The sequence below is a fragment of the Neofelis nebulosa genome, chromosome 16, assembly GCF_028018385.1.
Source record: "Neofelis nebulosa isolate mNeoNeb1 chromosome 16, mNeoNeb1.pri, whole genome shotgun sequence".
NCBI lineage: Eukaryota > Metazoa > Chordata > Mammalia > Carnivora > Felidae > Neofelis > Neofelis nebulosa.
Window position 1 is genome coordinate 31,959,346 of NC_080797.1, and position 22,705 is coordinate 31,982,050.

The following is a 22,705-nucleotide window of genomic DNA, read 5'->3' on the forward strand; positions in this document are numbered from 1 at the left end:
ATGAATGGGGGAGGGTCAGAGAGAGAGGGGACACAGAATGTGAAACAGGCTCCAGGCTCTGAGCAGTCAGCACAGAGCCCGACGCGGGGCTCGAACTCACAGACCGCGAGATCGTGACCTGAGCCGAAGTCGGACGTTCAACCGACTGAGCCACCCAGGAGCCCCTGCTGGGTGCTGTTCTGATGTGAGTCCCTCCAATCAGGGGTGAGCAAACATTTTTCAAGTAGTAAATAGTTTAGGTTTGATGGGCCACATGAGCTCTGTTGCAATTATAAAACTCTGCTGTTGTAGCATGAAAGCAGCTTAGACGATACACAAATGAGTGAGCGTGTGGTTGTGTTCCAATAAAACTTTATTGACAAAAAAGGTAGTTTGCTGACCCCTGATAAACTCCAGGTTTCTTAACTTAGTTTAGGAAGCTGAAGTGACCTGGTACAAGCCAAGTCAGTCCCTGCAAATATAGTAAATATCCCCTTGTCCGCATGTCGCGTTCCGTGGTTTCGGTTACCCACGGTCACCCGTGGTCTGGAAGCAGATGAACCTCCATTGGACCTGTCACCAAAAGGTCAATAGCGGCCTAATGGTTATGTCACTGCCTACATCATTCAACTCGCTTCATCTCATCACGTACGCGTTTTATCACCTCACATCATCACAAAAAGGCTGAGAACAATCAGATATTTTGAGAGAGAGAGAGAGAGAGAGAGAGAGATCATATTCATATAATAAAAGTTATTATTAGCTTTAGTAAAAGCTAAAGAATATTGTTATATTGTTCTATTTTATTACTGCGGTTGTTGATTTCTTATTTGTGCCCAATTTATAAATTAAACTTTATAATGGGTACATATATGTAAGAAAAAAACCAGTATATATACAGTTCGGTATTATCTGTGGTTTCAGGCATCCCCTGGGGATCTTGGAATGAATTTTTCCTCTCCAGCGATGGGGGGGGACAACTGTACAGGGCTCATTACGGAATGCTGCTCTGTCAGCTCCTTCCACTCTCAGGGCTTAGCAGTGGTGGCTCTCTACACCGAAGGAAGGGAAGCCCATTATTGTGCTTATATTTTAAATTATTTACTCTGTTGGTTTTTGCCCCAGCTAAACTAGGAGTACCTGACGTTTGAGAATTGAGCCTACATTTTTAATACCATGCATACAATTCATACAGTGACATATAAATAGAAGGTGCTTGATACGCCCTTGCTGAAGACTGAGTGAATAAATGAATTTCCTCCCACACCAAGCTGGTGTGAAAGGCAGTTCTTGAGTGACGCCCCTTGGGAACCACTCACGCTTTGTCCAGGCAGATTCCACCTTGAAAGGGCAAGCTGTGTTCCCCACAAAAACACCTACACCTTCTAGAAGAATTTGTTACTGCCACAGGCAGGAACTTTCTAGAAGATATTTCTAGAAGATATCAATGTAAAGAGCCATAGAGTAGGCCTGGCCAAAGCTGTTCTTTCTAAAGGGCTTCTTAGTTCTTTTCAGCGACGGTTTTCACCTGAATAAAAGATTTCAAGTTGCTGATGCTTGGGAGTCCTTAGATCTTGCCTCGTGGCACTCCGTTACCTCCACAACTTCCTGCATCCTGTTTTGCATTCCCTTGGCTGTGTCAAGGCACCACAGGGATCACCTAGTCAGGAAACTCTCTCTTGACCATTATGACCCGGTCTCAGTCTTCATCATTCTCCACAAATGCAAAACACGTAAATGACGTAGAAGAAGACGTGTAGCTTCTCGATCCAGGCTCTTCCCTGAGTGGATCCTGATGGAACCCACAGCCCAATCTCAGGGTGAGGCTCTCGACAGGTCAAAACATCCACTCCCCAAGAGAAGGCAATTCAAAATTATACTGCCCCAACAGAAAGAGGCTGGCGTAAATGCTAGGTCAGAAGATGGATTCTCAGCAATACTAAGCAACTTCATGGCTGAGATCTAGTAAGAGTCAGAATGTCCCACAAGGTAAGTATTTTGCAGGAGGGGTACGCTGATTTTAATGTGGGATATGTGTGTATATATGTGAATATAAGCATAGTCCCGAAAAAATATACAGCATGCGCACATATATTTGCTTGTATTCATTTTTCTAGGTAAATGTGAACAGTCACTGAGAAGACGTATGCTCAATCCAATGACCAGAAACCGAATCCTGGAGTTCAAGGTCCCCACCGTCCCCCTCAAATGCCAGTGACAACCACTGCAGGCCACAGAGATTTCCGCACGGAGGCCCATGGAAAGTACATAAAGATGGGAAGAAAGGCGGGACTGCAAAGTAATTCCAGGGAGCAATCCCAGGGAAATGGCCCCAGAAAGCAAATGCCAGAACTTGTCTGGGGTCCTAGGTACAGATCCTCCTGCTGGGCGCTGGGCCTGGCCACCCAAGGGGCTGTGAAAAGTGCCGCGACTCTGAGAGCCCAGCGGATGAGGGCACAGTACAAAATGGGGGTTCTACAAATGTCCACTGATGGATAAAGAAGACGTGGTGTATATATATACAATGGAGTATTACTCGGCAATCAAAAAGAATGAAATCCTGCCATTTGCGACAATGTGGATGGAACTGGAGGGTATTATGTTAAGTGAAATAAGTCAGTCAGAGAAAGACAGACACCATGTTTTCACTCATGTGGAATCTGAGAAACTTAAGACATAGGGGAAGGGAAGGAAAAATAAGTTACAAACAGAGAGGGGGCAAACCATAAGAGACGCTTAAACAGAGAACAAACTCAGGGTTAATGGGGGTAGGGGGTGGGGGGGGCAGGGAAAATGGGTGATGGGCATTGGGGGCGGCACCTGTTGGGATGAGCCCTGGGTGTTGTATGTAAGCGAAGAATCATGGGAATCTACCCCCCAAAACCAAGAGCACACTGTAGACACAGTATGTTAGCCAACTTGACAATAAATTATCAAAAAACCCCCAAAACCATGGGGGCTCTACTCACGCGGTCGTTGCTTCCCTTGTTGTCTTCATACTTGGTTTCTATATGAATGGAGAATTTTGGCAGAAAGGAACACTACGGGAAAAAAAAGGAAGGTTTCATTAGCATACCATTTTTCCTCTCTTTACACCCTCAGCACAGCCGCCGGATGCTCTCCTGACCATGACGTTGGGAGCACCATTCTCCATCAGCAATGTCAAGATACCAGGTCAACATCCAAATTCGGACAGAAAAGCCGCCTTTGGCAACATGAACACGATCGCATCCAGAAGCCAGGCCGGAGAGAACGACCAAGCAATGGAAGGCACGTTGTCCATTTCCAGAAAGAATACGTTCTGTCAGTCCTACCACAGGCTTTAGAAAAGCGAACCCCTGAAACAGAGGCAGGTCCGGTCCCGGGGTGCTGACCTCTGCGGCGAGAAGCTGTCACTGCTGGGGACCCAGCCTTCACCTTCACGTAAGTATTCCCATAAAGCGAGGGAGGTAGTTAGTATGGGAGAGCTTTAAGATAACAGATTACCGAAGTCAGACACACCTGGCTGTTCGTTTCGAATTTATGACTGGACAGCTATGTGAGTTTGGACAAGTCATTTAATTTTTCTGAGCCGCGGCAGTATTAATATGGGGATAATAACTATTACCCAGTAGTGACTTTTTGAGGGTTAAGTCATCACGCGTGTAAGTCGTGTAAGTGCCGGGCGCAGAGGAGGCATTCAGCAAATGACAGCAATTGGCTGCAGCGAGCTTGATGTAAAAGGCAGCCCCCCTTTTTGCCAGTACGAGGGGGAAAAACCCCCAAACCCTCTGCCCTCCCACCCCAGCATCACTGAACCACACTGTGTGTATTAAGTGGACTTCAAGGGTTAAGGTGGCTTGAGAAGAGGCTTTTGATGGATGTTGACGTAACCTCCCTCCTGCTGGCACTGAGCTGGCCAGTGACTTCCTCGGCCACCAGAGATGGGACTGAAGGCCTAATAGGTACAATGACCCGGCAACTCCACTGGGAGCTGCAGGTGTCGGAGAAATGAGACTCCTGCCGATAGGCTCACAATCCTGAGTCTGGCTCTTTCATTTATTTACCCCACGTGCACAGAGCACACATTGTATACATCAGGCACCAGTACGTCCAAGTGCTCGTTCATTTATTCCTCCTAACTATGCCATGAAGTAGACACTACTGTTATCAGCCCTGCTTTAGAGACGACGGAATGGAGGCAAAGAGAGGTTAAGTAAACGGCCCATGATCACACAGCTCGTAAACAGTAGCATCAAGATAACAAGGCTAGTGGCCTGGTCCCAGTGTCCTTGCTTTTCATCACCCCTGCCCCCAAGCTGGTTCTCAAAGTGGGGTCTCCACACCTGTAGCAGTATCTGTCAGAAATGCCAATTCTTGGGCCCAACCCCGTACCCACTGACTCAGAAACTCCAGGGAAGGTGCCCGGGCATCTGTGTTTCACAAGCCATCCAGGGGATGCAGATGTGGGCTTGCACTGGAAAACCACCTCATTACCCCGTGCATGGGGAGAAAACAGTGCACTATCTAAAATCCGTTAGTCCCCAACCCCTCACCCCACGTGCTTCATCCCCCCAAGTCCAGGATCCCCTTTCAGCCTAGCTGAGAACCCCGGTGGCATGTGTACAGGAAGGCAGAGGCCTTGGACGTGCCATTGATAATTCTGACATCACGTGACTGTGTGCATTCGGCGTTCATCTGTCTCAATCCAAGTGAAACAAGCAAACTGAACCGTGACTAAGGAAACACAGAAACAACCAATCCCAGTAATTGCCTTTATGGAGAATGAGGCTCTGAGATTATTCATTAACACCTTCTTTGCTGTCTCCTCTCAAATCTCTCACTCCACAGTTGCTGCCCTCACACCCTCTGTCCCTGGGGGTTCCAAGGAGGGGCTGCTCCTCATGAATCGAGGCCCTGGAGGAATCGGAGCGGCTCAGAGCCCCAGGGCAGAGCTCTTGACATGTGAACCTGGAGAGATGCACCTGCCAAGACCCTTTTAAAAATGTCAAGCCTTCTGGCAAACTGATCAGTCCTTTTTAACCCATAATTCATCTGAGAATCAACTTAATGCGTGCATAGAGCCAGATGGTGAGAGAACAGAGCCGTCTTGGGTGGGGAGCTGGGTCCGGGTGCATCAGAGTGGAACCCCACAAGGAGTTTTTATCGGTGGAAACTGTAAACCACTTAACTAAGGTCAAACAAATGAATCCGGGTATTCAACCCAAATACGAAATGCAAAACTCTTATGCAAATTAGCAGATGCTGTTATTTTTGAGTCAAGGGCTTAGGTTATTTTCATATCAGAATGGCAATCTTGCCAGAGGCAGGGAGCACACCTGGCTCCGGTGAGGCAGCGGGGAAAACCCGGATCGGACAGGTCAACTCCGGGCTGGTCAAGGTCTTCCGCTATAGCACCGGTTCGGGACTGATAATCTCCATGGGCTATCTGATGGCTGGTTCTCAGAGCCCCAGAGGCTGGTGTCTCAGCCTCTGAATGTGGAGGATCTCTGGCCTGGGGCATTTCCAGAAAGATCACTAAAAACTTTCCGGCTAGAAGTCTATCTCGACATCGAGTTCTGCTTGCCCTACACAGGTTAACTTCCCTAAAGACCCAGCCCACTAATCCTAGTAGAGCCTCGGTGATTAAGCAAGGTTCTTCTTTCTCCCTGGCTGGCTTCCTGCTGTGTCTCACTACTGAGGTTGTCATAAATCCCTTCCCTTCTCTAGACCACCCAGGTCTAGAGAAGTCTGCGGGCTTCCCTCTTCCTCCCTCGCAACTAGTAATCTTGATTCATAGTTTAACGAGACCATGTGGTAGAAACACCAACAACTTCCCTCTCCTCCACTGCTAATCTGCTTATTTCTATATGCTGCTTCTTATTCCTTGTGAATCAGACAAAGGTGTTGCTTTCTGTATTCCAGTGGAAAACAATGCAACGACAAGGACTGAGGCAGTGAGGGCAGCAGACCCAGGCTCAAATCTGAGATGTATGGATTTGAGCAAATTATTTTGGCATTCCCGGCCTCAGTTTCCTCGCAACAGAATGGAGACCACCCTTCTCTACTCTGTAGGAGTGCTGAGAAGATCACTGAGATCATTCCAGTAACCCCCAGCACAGTGCCTGGCACATAGCAGGTGCACAGCAAAAAATTTTAAGTCTCTTCCCTGGAAACTTGTTCCGTCGATTACTTGCATCTTCTCCCTGCTTCCTTCCTGCAGCCTAAAAATATCATGAAAGGTGTCATCTTCCTAAAAAACTAGTATCAAAGTACCCTTGGTGATGTTCCTTCCTTCATCCACAATTAATTCCATTTCTCTTTGTCTCCCCCATCAAACTCTATTAAAAAAGTAGCCCATGCTCTGCTGTTTTTTCGCCTCTCACCTCTTCTCAACCAGAGCAACAGGGTATGGAAACAACCGAGAATCAAAGAATTTTTCAAACAAACATCGCTTCCCCGTCGTCCACACCCTGAGGAACTCTCTATCCTGTTCGGTAGGAGTCAAGAATTCCACCTTTCTGGAAAGCGGTTCCTTCTCTGCCTTCCGTTCCCTCCCCCACCCCTTCAATGGAGGGGTCCCCTTAGGATTTTGTCCTCTGCCCTATTTTCTGGTACCAAACCCTCTCCCCTGGGGAATAATCTCATCTGCCCCTCACTTTTCCTAGACCATGTTATCCGGCTGCCTCCCAAGCTGACGTCTAACCCCACCTGCTTTTCTCACGTATGCAGCTGCCCGCCGGCCATCCCTAGCAAGGGTCCAAACTGAAAGGTCCATACTGAATTAGAATGTTCTCTGCACTGTAGGAGATTCCTGGGGCTGCCGTAACAAACTGGTCCAAGCAGGGTAGTATAACGCAGCAGTTTACCTGCTCCGTTCTGGAGCCCAGAAGTCTGAAATCAAGGTGTTGGCAATGCTGCCCTCCCTCGGAAGGCTCCCCAGGGAGAACCCTTCCCTGCCTCTTCCAGCTTCTGGTGGCCCCAGGGGCTCCCTGGTTTGTGGTTGCCTCCCTCCAGTCTCTACCGGTGTCTTCACATCACCTTCTTCTCTCTGGGTGTCCTCTCCTTTTCTTTATAAGACACCAGTTACTAGATTCAGGCCATCTTAAATCTAGTGTGATTTCATCTTGCACCTTGAGGTCCTTAACTAATTATATCTGCAAAGAACCTACTTCCAAAAAGGTCACGTTCTGAGGTTCCAGTGGACACGAATTTTGAGGGGACACCATTGTAGTGAGGGACACTACACTCACCCATCATGGCCAGTGAACCCCCAAATCCTGCTGGCTCAGCTTCCCCCCTTAAAGGCAAGACCTAGAGTCTTCTATATCCGATCCTAATTTTCTTTATATCTCTGTCCTGTATTCCTCCCATAGTCCACCACAGAAGAGTGCTCGCCACTCCCTGGAACACTTCTGGCTGCCATGTTTTTTTTGTTTGTTTTTTGGTTTTTTTTCCTGCCTACAGTTCCCTCAGCCTGAAGTCTCCTACACAGCCCATCTCAAATCCCATGTCAGAATGTTGACCCCATGTGTGCGGGTAGCGTTCTGTTTGTACCTGTGTCATAGCACTTATCTCCTTGTCCATCATCACCATTAGCTGCCAGGTGTCCGCCTCACCAGGCAGAAGATAAGTCTGCAACACTGTTCCATCAAGAAGACCCCCTCCTCACTCCCTGCTGTCACGAGGAATGGCGTAAGTCACCCCGTCATTCGGGCATCAAAGCTTCTGTGACGGAGGGCTTTGCTCCAGCTAGGAATATACCATCTCACCTGGTCACTCTCACATTTCTCAAGGTGGAGTACCCCACCTTCCAAACCTAGACTTTCTCCAAACACGTCACATCCCCTAAAGATTCTGACACATTTCCATCGGGGAGGGGGATTCCATAACACTGAAGGAATGATCAGGAGTGTGGGAGCAGGAAAAAAAAAAAAAAGGGAACCCAGACACAACCAACTGGAACATGCTGCAGGAAGGGAGACGTCAGGAGCGTCCCCCATTGGCTGAACCTGGAAGGCGTCAAGGGATTCGGAGGACTCCTATGCTCTCTAGGGCACAGTCACTTGGGAACAGCGAACACTTCAAGTCCCATCTGGCCCATGACCCAACATGAAGGACAACCTGAAGGAAAGACTAAAACCCTCCCGCCAGATAGAATGCTCGGATGGCCCCCAAGATTCCCAGCCCTTGATATACACACCTGGCACAGTTCCTTCCCCTCAAGTGTGGGCAACACCTGTGAGCACCATAGGGTAGGAGCCCCTCTGATCGGATTACCAAGGTGATCAGTTGGTGCACCTTACATAAGACTTCTGTTTTGAAGAAGCAGAGATTCTGGCTGCTCTTGAAGAAGTGAGAAGCCATGAGGGGAGAGGACCATGTGGTCAGAGCCCAAGGGAACCCTCCAGGAGCCAAGAGAGAGAGAGAGACCTTGGGAGACCAGCCAACGAGAAAAGCAGACTTCAGTCCTACAACAGCAAGGAACTGATACTTGCCAAAAAACTAGTGAGCTTGGAAGAGGACCCTGAGCCTCAGATGAGATTGGAGCCCAGCCGAGTGAGGCTCTGAGCCAGGACCCTGCCAACCTGCGCCCAGGAGACACTCTGAGGCCGTAAATGCGTGTTGTTTAAAGTTGCTACGTTTGTGGGAAATTTGATATGTGACGATAGAAAAGCCAACACAACACCCAACCTCAAGAATCCAACCACTGCTTCCCTTTCAAATCACCCATCCGGCTTTCATCTGAGTAAAAGATCACTCAAGTTGAAGCGTGAATAGGTCCCAGGAAACGGGGACTCTGTACTCTTGGAACTTAGTAGCTCCGGCTGTGAGGTCAACTGCTTTGTCAATGACCACAGAGAGAGCAGGACACAACGACCCCACAGGAAGCAAGAATACAGTAGAAGGAATACAGATTTTCGAGTGAGATGCACGTTAGTTCGAGCCCCGGCTTCTTTTTTCACAAGTTACCGTGTGATTCGGAGTAAATTCCTTAGTCCCCTTTGAGTCTTCGTTTTCTCACCCATAAAACGGAGACGATACCAACCTCAGCACCGTGGGGTGAAGACTGAATGATCTAACAAAGGGCCATGCAGTGTCTGGCAGGACAGGTCCTCAGGTGCTGGCCCGTCCCACTGTACCGGTCCTCACGAGATCCCACAGGCTCCATGGGGAGAAAATAAACTGGGTGGGGAGATCCTCCGCTGCTGCATAGGTGCATGGACACGCTGGGAGGCTGTGGGCTTGTGGGTGCGGTGCAAGAAAAGGACACTTGATTGGTCCTTCCCACGACGTGGGCGGTGGCCATGCCACAGAGCGGGTTTGGGCTTTTTCCGCCTCGCTCTGCCGCCGGACCCGCTCTGTTGTTGAGGACGCGTCCTATCGTCCGTGCCCACAGTGTCCTCCTTTTCCTGAAAGCCTGGGAGCTCCTGCCTCTGAGCAGGGGCTCGATCCCCTGACCTCTCCTCTGCTTCCCTCGACCCCCTGCCAGCTTCAGGCAGGGAAACAAGAACACTACCGGGATCCCCGTGGACTCTCTTCTTTCCTAGATGTAAAGCCTCTACGCCTGCGCGTTCACTCAGCCTTGTTACAAAAACTGAGGTTCAGACGAGTTGAAAAATAGCATCACAAAACAGCATTTGGGAGCCCCGGGGGCCCCACGAGATGACCCTGCTTACAGGCTGAAGACTGGGGCAGTTACTCTAGGGTAGTAAGATGAGGCAGGGAGACAGGCAATAAAATGCCCTAATCCCCTTGGAGCCTGGGGGACACCATGAGTCATTTCAGCCCCTCCCTGCTCTCCTTCCTCTCCTGGGCCCTTTCAAGATCTGGAATCTTCGTTCTCACGAAAACTCTTTCTCCCTTTCTCTTCTTGACTAGAAGAAAAACAGCTTGGCCAGGAGAACTGCAACAAATATTCACCTTCTTACACCCAGGGTCTGTTTTGCCCCTAACCCCGTAAAAATAGTAGCAGGGTCACGGAGAAATCAGAGAAACGAGGCGGAGTTCTGCCGTCATCTCTACTTTGATTTGCTAGCTTAGATCCTCCGGAGCCAGAAGAGTCTCAGTAGGGCTGCTGTCATCTGCTCCCGCTGTGACCAAGCTTCCTTTGTACCCAGTATCTACACATCTTTCATTTGCCTTCCTAACGCAACGGCAGCCAAGGAGATCGCCGGGTACCTGTGAAATCTCTAGCACCTAAAGCTGAATGTGCAGGAAAGTGATGGTTCTTTGTCGAACATTTGAACGCATGTGCTTGTATCTTTTGGAAGTGACGAGAGAATCTGCAGTTGGGGAAAAAGAATGCCAGGAAAAACAAGCAAAGTGCCTCCCTCGGCTTCTGCAAGAATAATTTTCCAGACCAAGCAACTCCCAGGTTCAGTGTCGGGAAACGAAAGCAGCCTATGCAAAATGCACGGCAGGGCTGAATTTTCAATTCACTACAGACATGCTTTGGAAAAATGAAAGGGCTATTTTTAGTCCAGTGATTGATTAGGGTTGCTATGGCAATCAGAAACACTTACGAGAAGAAAACTAAATGTAAGCAAGTCTTAAAGAGAAAGGGGCAAGCCCATGGGAATTTCATAGTTAGCTTCTGGGTGGTGCTGAAAACCCTTTCTGCAGTCCCCACACGTGCACAGAGAGAGCAAATGGTGGCTGCAGAGACCCAGGCAGGGGAGTCAAGTCTGAGGCTCTCCAGGGGGCTGCCCTTCAGAAGCGTGCGGTGACAAAACTTCTGGAAGAATGAGCGCCATTCAGGTAGAGGATCGCCATTCCTGTCATGCTATAGAAGCCCACAGCACCCATGAAAACCATGAGCTAAAGGGTAGTAATCCCCCCCTACATCAGTTTACAAAGGAAAGTGAAAATCATATTCTCTCTCACAGTATAGTTCTTTTTAAAAAATTTTAATCTTTATTTATTTATTTTTGAGAGAGTAAGAGAGAGAGAGAACTCGTGCCGTGGGGGAGGGGCAGAGAGATGGGAGAGAGATGGGGGGGAAGAGAGAGAGAGAGAGAGAGAGAGAGAGAGAGAGAGAGGGAATCCCAAGCAGACTCTGCATTGTAAGTGCGGAGCTCAGGGTGGGGCTCGAACCCAGGAACTGTGAGATCATGACCTCAGCCAAAGTCATATATGCTCAACCAACTGAGCCACCCAGCCACCCCTCCGTTTAACCTTTTGAGGAACTGTCAGGTGGTTTTCCAAATCGACTGCACCATTTTACATTCCCGATAGGAGGGTTCCAGGTTGTCTATATCCTTTCCAACATTTATTACTTACTGCCCAGGTGTTTCTTCACCTTGGGAAGTTTTGGTATATCTTTGGGTCAAAATGATGATGCAGGGTAACCAAAGTCAGCCTGCTTTATGCCCATGCTGAGACAGACATGACCCAACACTGAGGTAATGGTGACCATGATATGGCATTATTCCAAGTATTTGATCTATAATAATTCTGTTATTAACCCTTCACCCGCGTACAACTCGATGAGGGATGTACTATCATTACCCCCATTTTACAGATAAGAAACAAAGGCACGGAAAGGTTAAGTCATATGCCCCAAATCACGGAACATTTACATGATGGAGCTGAGATTCAGCGCAAGCTGTCAGGCAAGGAAGTTCGTGCTTGTGACCCTACATTCTGCTGCCTCTTGAGCACTGGGAAAGCACACGAGTGCTTCGAGTGGAGTTGAGCACTCGGTCAGGGGTGATGGTGACTAAGGCAGAGGCTTTGCTTTTCAGTTTGTCCTGTGGCCCCCGAGAACAAAGAAAATGTGTGTGTGTGTGTACATCTGCCAAATGATAGATGTGTCCTACTTCAAACAAGCCCGAAGAAGAAAATAACTGTTTACTCAAAAGATAAATTGAGGGGCGCCCGGGTGGCTCAGCCGGTTAAGTGTCCGACTCTGGATTTCAGCGCAGGGCACAATCTCACAGATTGTGGGATTGAGCCCTGCATTGGGCTCTGTGCTGTCAGCGCAGAGCCTGCTTTGGAATCTCTCTCTTCCTCTCTCTCTGCTCCTCCCCGCCCCCTCTCAAAATAAATAAATAAATAAATAAATAAATAAACGTTAAAAATAAAAGAAAGATAAACTGGGGAAATAATTATTCATTGAAGAAATTCACAGTGCTATCCCTTCAAATGCCAAAATATCCTAGTACCTTTCAAATACAATCATTTTCAAAAATTGATTTTAAATATGATGGCTTAAGTTGACTACCGCTGTGAAGGGCTTTCAAAACCCCGCTCAGGACTCAAGGAAGGGCATAAATTCTCAAGTGTACAAAATATTACGAAGAAAAAAAACATTATCGCATTGCTGTTGTATTTTACGATAAACATCTACTTTTATAAAAGACACGGAAACAATCCAAAGACCACCAACAGAGGGTTGGTTAAGTACATTACGGTGAACTCTAAAGCCATTAAAATGTAAAGTGTAAAACAGGACGATCCATTTTTGTAAAAAGAAAACAAAAACATGCTAAAAAAAAAAGCATGTTAGTATATGCACAGAAAACGTGGAGAAACAGACACCAAAATATTCTCATGGAGGAGATCAGCAGAAATCATAAGCCCCTTTTATCTGCCCTCATATACATTTTTATATTTCTATGTTTTAATTTTTTTAATATTTATTTTTGAAAGAGAGAGAGACAGAGTGTAAGTGGGGGGTGGGCAAGAGAGAGGGAGACACAGAATCCAAAGCAGGCTCCAGGCTCTGACCTGTCAGCACAGAGCCTGATGTGGGGCCCGAACTCCCTCAAATGGCGAGATCATGACATCAGCCGAAGTCAGACCCTCAACCGACTGAGCCGGGGAGCACCCAGGCGCCCCCTGATATACATTTTTATAATGCTTGCATTTGACAATAAACATCTACTTTTTCAGTAGGAAAGAAAAATTCAAAGCGGTAAAAAAGTAAATAAATATGTCAATGAGATCCCAAAGGAACTATATGGGATCTAATGGAAATCGCAAGGTATTCCAGAAATTCTCTTCATTTTAGTCCCCTTTAACCTAAAGGGGAGCATATTATAAAGAGCATGGTTGAGTAGATGGAGGAGGTGTAAGTGAAGGAAGTTTGGGAAATTGCCACTTCAAGTGGTCCCCATCTCATCCATCATACTTGTTCATGGATGAGGAAGGATCTCAGGGATGATACAGTCCTGGAGTTCACACCGCTCTTTAAATGGCACTAGGTTCTTTCTACAAATAAAGCATTATGTAGGGACATGGTGGCTGGTGAGGCATGTCCATGGAACCTCCTGGACCAAGACAAGCAAAGTTTGAGAACCAACGATTGAGCTCAAGAGCAGTGCCGGTTATTGCCGGTTACCAGCCGGAATCCTTCCACGTCTGAGCACAAACCTTCCAAGGAGGCTCAAAGACAAGACTGTGAAATGGAAGACTTGAGAAGCTGGCATGGGGTAGATGAAGTGTTTATAGGCTTTCAAAAGATCATTTCCTTTTAGCTTTTATCCGGAACTCAATGCATTCCTCTCCGGCCATCTTGTTCTGTCTCCGTGCACACAGGTCCTCCTGCTATCCATGAACATTAAACTCAATATAGACTTGACCTTCTCTCTAATGGAATTCCCCTGAAGACATTGATTCTCTGGTACTGTATTCTATATTATCATATTAAATGTACTCCAAAGCTGTACAGGGTATTTCAGCCTGAGATGGGATCATTAACAAAAATGAATCTGCAAATGTTTTCAAGTTTCACCAGCAGGAGACCTACACGAGAATGTGCCACAGGGCTCATGAGATCAAGTCTAGAATTTAGGATTTACTGTCTTTTTGGACTCTGGGGCTGCAGCCTGTGTTGTTTGTAAACTAGGAGACTATGGGTGGTCAATCTGTACGTAAAGGCAGCTGATAGATATCTAGATCTTAAAGTACCTCTCAACTTCCTTTACTCTGTTTTTAAATACTTTTCTTTGTTTTTTTAAATTATTAATTAATTCATTAATTTTAGAGAGTGAGAGAGAGCGAGCGCACATGGTTGCACGTGAGCAGGAGAGGGGCAGAGAGAAAGAGAGAGAGAGAGCATCCCAAGCAGATTCCAGGATCAGCACATAGCCCGACGTGGGGCTTGATCCCTTGACCCTGGGAGCACGAGCAGAGCCAAAATCAAGAGTTGGATGCTCAACCGACTGAGCCATCCAGGCGCCCCTTCCTTTACTCTTCATGAGGAAGTTTTACTCTTCCAATTTGAAATTTTGCCCCATAATTGTAAAGTGTTTTGCACACACATACACACACAGTCACATATACAAACTCCTCTATTAGGCAGAGATCCTTCACATACACACACACCAATTTCAAGAAGGCGTATGTCCAGCTGTCCCTCCCATCTACTCAGAATTGCAGTCATCATGCAGGCAAAGGTGCATAGGAAGGAAGGGGAGCTATCCGGGCTTCCACTGGGTTCTTGGGTTCCGAGGGCCATGTATGACTTTACACCTAGATAGGGTGGGTGGCAATGCAATGGGGTGATTGGGAAAATAAACTGCAATGACAGTTCCAGAAAACTGAGAAGAGGAACCCAGGGGGAGGAGGAGGAGGAGGAGGAGGAGGAGGAGGAGGAGGAGGAGGAGGAGGAAGAAGAAGAAGAAGAAGAAGAAGAAGAAGAAGAAGAAGAAGAAGAAGAAGAAGAAAGAAGAAAGAAGAAGATGATGAAGGAGAGAAGAAGAAGAAGAAGAAGAAGAAGAAGAAGAAGAAGAAGAAGAAAGAAGAAGAAGAAGAAGAAGAAGAAGATGAAGGAGAGAAGAAGAAGAAGAAGAAGAAGAAGAAGAAGAAGAAGGAAGAAGAAGAAGAAAGAAGAAAGAAGAAGAAGAAGAAGAAGAAGAAGAAGAAGAAGAAGAAAGAAGAAGAAAGAAGAAGAAGAAGAAGAAGAAGAAGAAGAAGAAGAAGAAGAAGAAAGAAGAAGAAAGAAGAAGAAGAAGAAGAAGAAGAAGAAGAAGAAGAAGAAGAAGAAGAAGAAGAGAATTTTAAATTATTTTTTTTTAATGTTTATTCTTACATTGAGAGCAACAGAGCACGAGCGGAGCAAGGGCAGAGAGAGAGAGGGAGACACAGAATCAGAAGCAGGCTCCAGGCTCCGAGCTGTCAGCACAGAGCCCGACGCGGGGCTCGAACTCAAGAACCGCGAGATCATGACCTGGGCTGAGGTCAGACGCTTAACCCACTGAGCCACCCAGGCGCCCCAAGAAGAAGAATTTTAAAGCAAAGAGAAGGAGAAAGGGATTGCATGTAAAGGATAACGATGACAATGAGTCTGAGTGACTTCCCTAATATATGCTGCACAGGAAGAAAAGGGTGGCCAAGAAGAACAGTGGGGCCTGAAAGAGAAGTGGGGGAGGACGAGAGGACGGGACCGAGTGGATGGAAAACTTCTGTCTGTATTCTAGCCCCCGCCGAAAACATCTGTCTGTATTCCAGCCCCCAGCCTCTGCGAGGCTACTCAGCAGCTTGCACCCTACACTGAGGCTCTCTGTTCATTCATTAGTTCATTCATCTCAGGAGCCTCTTCTGTCCTCTGACAAGCTGAGTAACAGCATCTTGCAGGAGAAGCAAGGCCAGGAGGGAGAGGCAGCGAAGACATGAATGAAAATATGTTTTCTCAATGGGGCATGGTTTGCTCCTGGCGCCTCTACGAAAATCGAGCAGGGAAACTAAATTCAGGCTCATACAGTCTAAAGCTGGACCTGTCACGGAGAAATAAGCAGAAGGTGCCTGTGAATACTGATAGCTACACACAATGAAGGCAGGACAGGGATTTAAAGAGACAGGCAGAACACATCCAATGAAAAAGAATGACACGTAAATAGTAGAGATGGGAAAGACTCAGAGGAACTCCCCAAATACACAGGCTGCATAGCAAACTTTATGACAAGCCTTTTCAATTAAAAACTGTAAGAACCACCCCTCTGAACCAAACCAGGCACATTCCTTATTTAAAAATATATTAAAAAAAAAAAACAAACAAAAACAAATCTCACTCACTCTTAAAAAGAAGATCAATGTTGAGATTCTGAACTGAAAAGATGTTAGATATCACATAGTTGAGATTATCTTAGTGGGTAGAGGGTCAAAAACACGGGGGCAATTTTGCACTCACTTTATTTTAATCACCAAATTTAGGCAATTTATTGTATTTTTACACAACGAAATCTGTGCAGTTGTACTATTCTTCCCTCCCCAACATACACTGAACACAATTCCATAGGTACTAATAAACCAGAGAAGAGAAATCCAATTTTCAGTGCCACAAGTGGAAAACAGAAAACAAAAGAGAAGGAAGATTCCATGAAACATGTATTTTCTCTCTGATGACTGACCCATATAAAGTCATTCTGAGCGGTGTTTAAAAAACTGCAAACAGGGGCGCCTGGGTGGCGTAGTCGGTTAAGCGTCCGACTTCAGCCAGGTCACGATCTCGCGGTCCGTGAGTTCGAGCCCCGCGTCAGGCTCTGGGCTGATGGCTCGGAGCCTGGAGCCTGTTTCCGATTCTGTGTCTCCCTCTCTCTCTGACCCTCCCCCGTTCATGCTCTGTCTCTCTCTGTCCCAAAAATAAATAAAAAACGTTGAAAAAAAAATTTTTTTTTAAATGCAAACAATTTCAAAATGTTAACGTTATGGTAGAGAAGCCCATTTTCTCGCCTGCCCTCTCCCCCAAGATGGCTGAATTAATTTTCTTTGAAGTACAAGGAACAGCTTGGGAACAGCCAGAGGAAATGGAAAAGGGGATCCACCAGTCAAAGAACACTGCTTTTCCAAGGATCCTGAGTCACCAGGCACCAACTGACTAGGTCTGTGAATAAGGTCCCCCCGCCACCCCCTATATGACCAGTTCATTTTCGAAATGGAAACAAATCACTGTCATCTCCGTGCAGGGCTGCCTTTGCTGTGGGGTCACGCGGCACCGTTTGGAAAGAAATTCACAGGTCATTACTGTTGGGAGTCTTTCAAACCGCTGGTATTTGAGGAACAGTAATCACTATGCAATATATTAACTCACTGAAATTTTAGAGAAAACAACATTTACTGAAATAGAATTGATCCACTGACCTACTTTGTGGGTGCATAATGGCTCTAACCCTGAGACAAGTTTCTGGAGCTCCCTTAAGGTTTAGAAGGCTGTCCTTACAAAACCCAAGATCCCAAGGAGAAAATAAGTGTGGAAAGTGCTGCAGCTCCCATGTGAAGATTCACAATGTATGGCAGAAAAGTGAAGCCTCTGACAAGTCCTGCAATAACTTAAGCTTTGTAGCTTTGCATAACCCAGTGCTTCCCTATCTGACTGTGCACAATTTAATGATAGGTATGAGTGGTTTTAGACTTTTTCCACCTAAAATCTCTTGACCCCTGAAGATTTCTGAACTTGGCTATTCTGACTCTCAACTATTTATGGTCTATGACCTGTGTCATGACCTATGTCTCCACTGACTTTTTTCTCTTCTTCTTCTGGGAGGGTCCTCCTCCAGCCTGTGGCTAATTGCTGCCTTGCTCATCTGCGCCCCCAACTGGAAGACTATTTCTTTTTGATCACCACGATTACCTTCTGCCCTGGATATTCAGGGTTAATTGCGACGTGGAGATAAAAGTTATTTCCTAACTATCTAACCCCCATCCCTACCCTTGTCTCCATGACTCCAGAGAAGGAACACTTAAGGACCATCATTCTCTTAGCTTAGTTGAGATGGCCAGATTGTACTCTCATGTCCGTCTGAATAAGACTAATCCTAGCGTTCAGGCGTTGAGTGTATTTTCTCTGTACTGGCACCTATTTCCTAGTTATGTAATTCGGTGATTTCTACTACCCTTGGCTGGGACTCAGTGGAAGGTGGGGATGGGGAGCTCAAGAAAAGCCTGATGGGCATGGAGATCATCGGTCTGCACACACAAGCACCCATCAGCACTTTCAATTATCGGGGATCTACTGGGGCTAAGATTTCAAGGGAAGTTCCTATCCAGAGCCGTTAGTTGCTTTCAGAAAAATACCTCAGCCTCCCGTGCCACTCCCGGGAAGATGGCCCGAGTTCACCTCGGGTGACTCATGATACGTTCTCAACGGTGAGCAGGCTCGACTCTCTACCCTGGCTGGTCTGAACCAACCCCAGACAACCCCATCTCTCATTGTGGCTCAACACCATTTGAGCTATTCATTCAAGAGTCATCTCCTTCTCCCCGGTCTGTTATAATTTACCTTGTCCACCTTTTTCAACGAAATAACGACAATGTGGAGGAACACGGGACAGCTCACCGCCTCTGCATCTTGGGCAACAGAAGCCATTCTCACCAGTACAAAGGGGCTTCCCATCTGCCATGGCTTCTTCTGTGAATTCTTACTGAAAGATATTTTAGCGGAGGGGAGCCTGGCTGGCTCAGTCGGTAGAGCAGGCAGCTCCTGGTCTCGGGGTTGTGAGTTCAGGTTCTGCACTGGGTGTGGAGCCTACTTTAAAAAGCTAAAATCTTTAAATAAATAATAATAAAAAAAAGATATTTTGGTGGAGTGGGATGGTCATGGCCCCCAAATATATATAGTAACTGTGTATCTGGGTCACCACTATCAAATTACTGTAAGCTTCAGTTTTCAAATTCGTACAAATGAGAAAAAACTTTTTCCCCTTTATCACGACCAAGGCTGAACTGATGCGGCTGAGCTATGTTCGTAGTCCAGTGTCGCCTTTTTTTAGCTCAAGAGAAACAAAATCAGTGACTTTGGAAGGCAGCCAGTCTCTTCGGGCACCTTCCTTTGTGACTTTACAAACTACAGAAGAACCGGCAGGTTTTGAAGAACGGGCTAGATAGTCCGTCCTCTGGAAAATTGTCATCGTGTTAGGCTTTGTTTACTGTGTAATTAAGACTTTTTCCTATAACCAAGCTAAAGATATTTTTTCCACTTCCTGGGCACATGGCATTTCCACGTAATCCTAACGACTCAGTCATACACAGTGATGAAAAAGCTTTTATGTTTTGATCACTGTGATAATGTTGAAGCCTTACATGACCCTAAATAGAAAGTTCTCTTGTCTGGGTTTTGTCACAAATGAGGGCAGCATGAGGTCTCAGTAATAAGCTGGACAGTCAGATAGAGGACCTAGGGGATCCTAGGAATAGATGAACATTGCTCTGGGCTAATCCTATGAGAACAGAGAGCGGTCTAGAGTATTAGGAGCCCCTGTGTCTCCCCGGAGGGTAGGGAGGGCAGGGTGTGGTGATCCCAGCTGAGAGTCAGGCATTGGAGAAGTTTTGCTCTGGGCAAAACGTTGGGCACAGACAGGAAATACGGGCTTGAAACGACATCAAGAAGAGGTATTTAGGGTGAAAGGATCGGGGGACAAAAAGGCCAACGGAAAAGCATTTAAAACAGGAAAAAAAGGATGAAGACAATTGAAAGCATCTGTCGTAAATCCAGGGAGCAGAGCCTGGAGTCAGGGAGAAGAGCGGGCTCTTCCTCCCGAACTGTCGGGGCAGAGACCGTGAGAACTTGGCTGAGTGTGAGGCAAGGGGAGGGAGGCAACTTCAGAATGACCACTGCAGCCAGAGGGAGAAACCCAGACCCCCAGTCACTGGGAAGGCAGACAGAAAACCTGTGCTATGTTTAGGATGGAAAATCAAAGTGAACTAGCCAGGAACAACGTGGCCTCCTGTAGAGAGTTAAATACAGACCTCACATGACATTCAAAGCCACCATGACCTGGCCTCCAAGCTTCCAGGATCCAGCAATGTCACTTACCCACTGGGCCTGGAGTGTGCATGCTCCGGACTGCCCCCCCGCCCCCACACCTCACCATCCCATATTTATATTTGAAACCTTAACCTCCAATGTGATGGCATTTGGAGGGAGGGCCTTGGAGAGGTGATGAGGTTTAGATGACGTCATGAGGGTGGGGCCCTCACAATGGGATAAGTGCCCTCATAAGAAGAGATCAGAGCTGGCTTTCTGTTTTTCCCAGTTCTATGAAGCCATAGTAGGAGGAGGGCTTTTTCTCCAGGAACTGAAGCGGCTGCTACCTCGATCTTGGACTTTCCCAGCCTCCAGAGCTGTGAGAAATAAATGTCTCTTGTTGAAGCCACCCTGTGCATGGTGTTTTTTGTTATGCAGCCTGAACTGACGAAGACACAGCGGGTGTCTGCAGGTAGGACTTCTACTATTCCCAAGGTCCAGCTCAAACCCCGCCTTCTCCAGGAAATCTTCCCTATTTCTTCCAGGCAAAATTTCTCTCTCCTTTCTACAACGCTCTGTGCTTCAACCACAACCCTTAGCACACATATTCCTTGAAATATTGACAGTTCTACACTCATCTGCTCTCCTCTCATCTTCCCAAGCCCCGCCCCCTTTAATCCATTTCACTTCCTGAGCCAAACCTACCTGAGGCAGGAAGTACTTAAGTTGTTCTGACAGGCCACTGGATTGGCCTTCGGGTTAAGGTGGCACGTTAACTTTAGGACAAGCTGCCGAGTCGTACAGTTCCCTCTCCTCCTTTTCTTCTGGCCCACCAATGTGCCCCTGTCCTTATAACCTGACTTTTGTCCTTAAGTCTCTGACATGAGCTCTGCCCCAGTGCTGTCCCCCCTCCCATACGGTTGCCAGAAAAAAAATAGAAGATGAGCAATCTTTCAGTAGAAGTATATTCCATGCAATACTTGAGAAGTACTAAAAACGATATGCCATTAATCTGAAAAGTCAAATTCAACAGGACATTCTGTATTTTCACTTGCTAAAGCTGGTGACTTTATCACTCCCACATCTCATGATCAAGTCCCCTGTGAAAGATGGCCGTGTCCTGCTCCTACCTGTACACCAAGCTCCGGGCCCCGGTCCAGAGACCAAGGCTCTTCTTTTCACCTTTGCTCCTTGCACCTGCTTGTCTGCCTGGATGGCCCAGTGCCATGCATTCTGCCCTCTGGTCTGAATTTCTCCCATCAGCCTCACTCAGAGCTCATCCAGCTCAGTGGGCAGGTCTGGTGTCAGCCTGCCCTCTGGGCTGAATGATGGCCTGTCCCATTTTGCCTCCAGAAAACCCCGTGCCTTGCTGATGGCTGCCACTGGAATGTCTAGCTTCTCCCCCACAAGATTGTGGCTCCCCAAAGCACAGGAGCTACTCAATGGAACCTACTAGCATGATGTTTTATACACTGTTGGTGTTTAATAAATGATTGTTGATCTAAAACTGAAAGATGGTGTTATGGGTTGAATTGTGTGTGTGTGTGTGTGTGTGTGTGTGTGTGTGTGTGCGCGCGTGCGCGTCCCTGCCCACCCTACCGCCCCACGATCCAGATATGTGCTTAAGTCCTAACCCGGGTTCCTCAGAATGTAATCTGATTTGGATTTAAGGCTGCTGCAGATGGAATTATTTATAATAAGATGAAGTAGGGCAGGTCCTTAATCCAACAGGACTGGTCTCTCTCTCTCTCTCTCTCTCTCTCTCTCTTTTTTTTTTCTTTTTTTAATTTTTTTTTCAACGTTTTTAATTTATTTTTGGGACAGAGAGAGACAGAGCATGAACGGGGGAGGGGCAGAGAGAGAGGGAGACACAGAATCGGAAACAGGCTCCAGGCTCCGAGCCATCAGCCCAGAGCCTGACGCGGGGCTCGAACTCACGGACCGCGAGATCGTGACCTGGCTGAAGTCGGACGCTTAACTGACTGCACCACCCAGGCGCCCCTCTCTCTCTTTTTTTTTAATGTTTGTTTATTTTTGAGAGGAGGGGAGGGGCAGAGAGATAAGGAGACAGAGAATCCCAAACAGGTTCTGCCAATGTGGGGCTCGAACCCACGAACCATGAGATCATGACCTGGGCTGAAGTCGGACGCTCAACTGACTGGGCCACCCAGTCACCTCAGGACTGGTGAACTGGTAAGAGGAGACACAGGAAGGAGGACACCAGGTGAAGGCACAGACACACACAGGGAGAAGATGCCATGTGAAGACGGAGGCAGAGACTGTAGTTATGCAGCCACAAGTCAAGGAACACCTGAGGCCATCAGAACCTGGAAAGAGGCAAAGAATTCTGCCCCTATAAGGCATCAGAGGGAGCATGGCCCAGCCAACCACTGATTCAGACTTCTAAGCTCCCAGAACCATGAGAAGATGCATTTCTGTTATTTTGTGGTACTTTGTTTCAGAAGGCCTAATCAACTACCCCAAGGATTGGGGGTACCGTTAGGGGGGAACTGACAAAAAATAAAAAAAATAAGGGCCCTAGAAAAGATCAAGCAATACATCGAGTCAAACAGAAGGGGGTGAGTATGAGCCTATACAACTATAACTAACTTCTTTTATCCCAAAAGTTTTCTCAAATAGAAATAAAATAACATGCTCCTCTGAAAGTCTGAGCTGTGTGATCAGAACTACAGCTGGGGCACCTGGGGGCTCAGTCAGTTAAGTGTTCGACTTCAGCTCAGGTCATGATCTCGCGGTTCATGAGTTCAAACCCCGTGTCAGGGCTCTGTGCTGACTGCTCGGAGCCTGGAGCCTGCTTCAGATTCTGTGTCTCCCCTCTCTCTCTGCCCCTCCCCTGCTCGTGCTTTGTCTGTCTCTCTCTCCCTCAAAAATAAACATTTAAAAAAAAAAAAAAAAAAGACCTACAGGAGTCCCGTGGGGCAGAAGCTAGACAGAAGGAAAGGCCACGACCCCTGAGAAATCCGCCGTGGCCTGTGCAGAGGTCAGCACAGGAGACCGAGTCCACGGTAATGGGGGCTGGCCAGAAAGCTTTTCACAGGA

The 22,705-nt window shown here is 47.1% G+C and overlaps 1 protein-coding gene across 4 annotated transcripts in view; it reads right to left on the reverse strand.

Moving 5' to 3' along the window:
• Nucleotides 1-334: 334 nt before the first annotated feature.
• Nucleotides 335-22,705, reverse strand: part of LOC131497275 (cytoplasmic phosphatidylinositol transfer protein 1-like) — a 104,933-nt gene continuing 82,562 nt past the window's right edge. For all 4 annotated transcript variants that reach the window (XM_058703462.1, XM_058703461.1, XM_058703463.1 and 1 more), the window contains exons 4-5: nt 2,949-3,020; nt 335-552 (exon numbers count right to left, since the gene is read on the reverse strand). In XM_058703462.1, the coding sequence (XP_058559445.1) occupies nt 505-552; nt 2,949-3,020 (120 nt within the window). In that variant the 3' untranslated portion in view covers nt 335-504. The remainder of the gene's footprint in view (nt 553-2,948; nt 3,021-22,705) is intronic.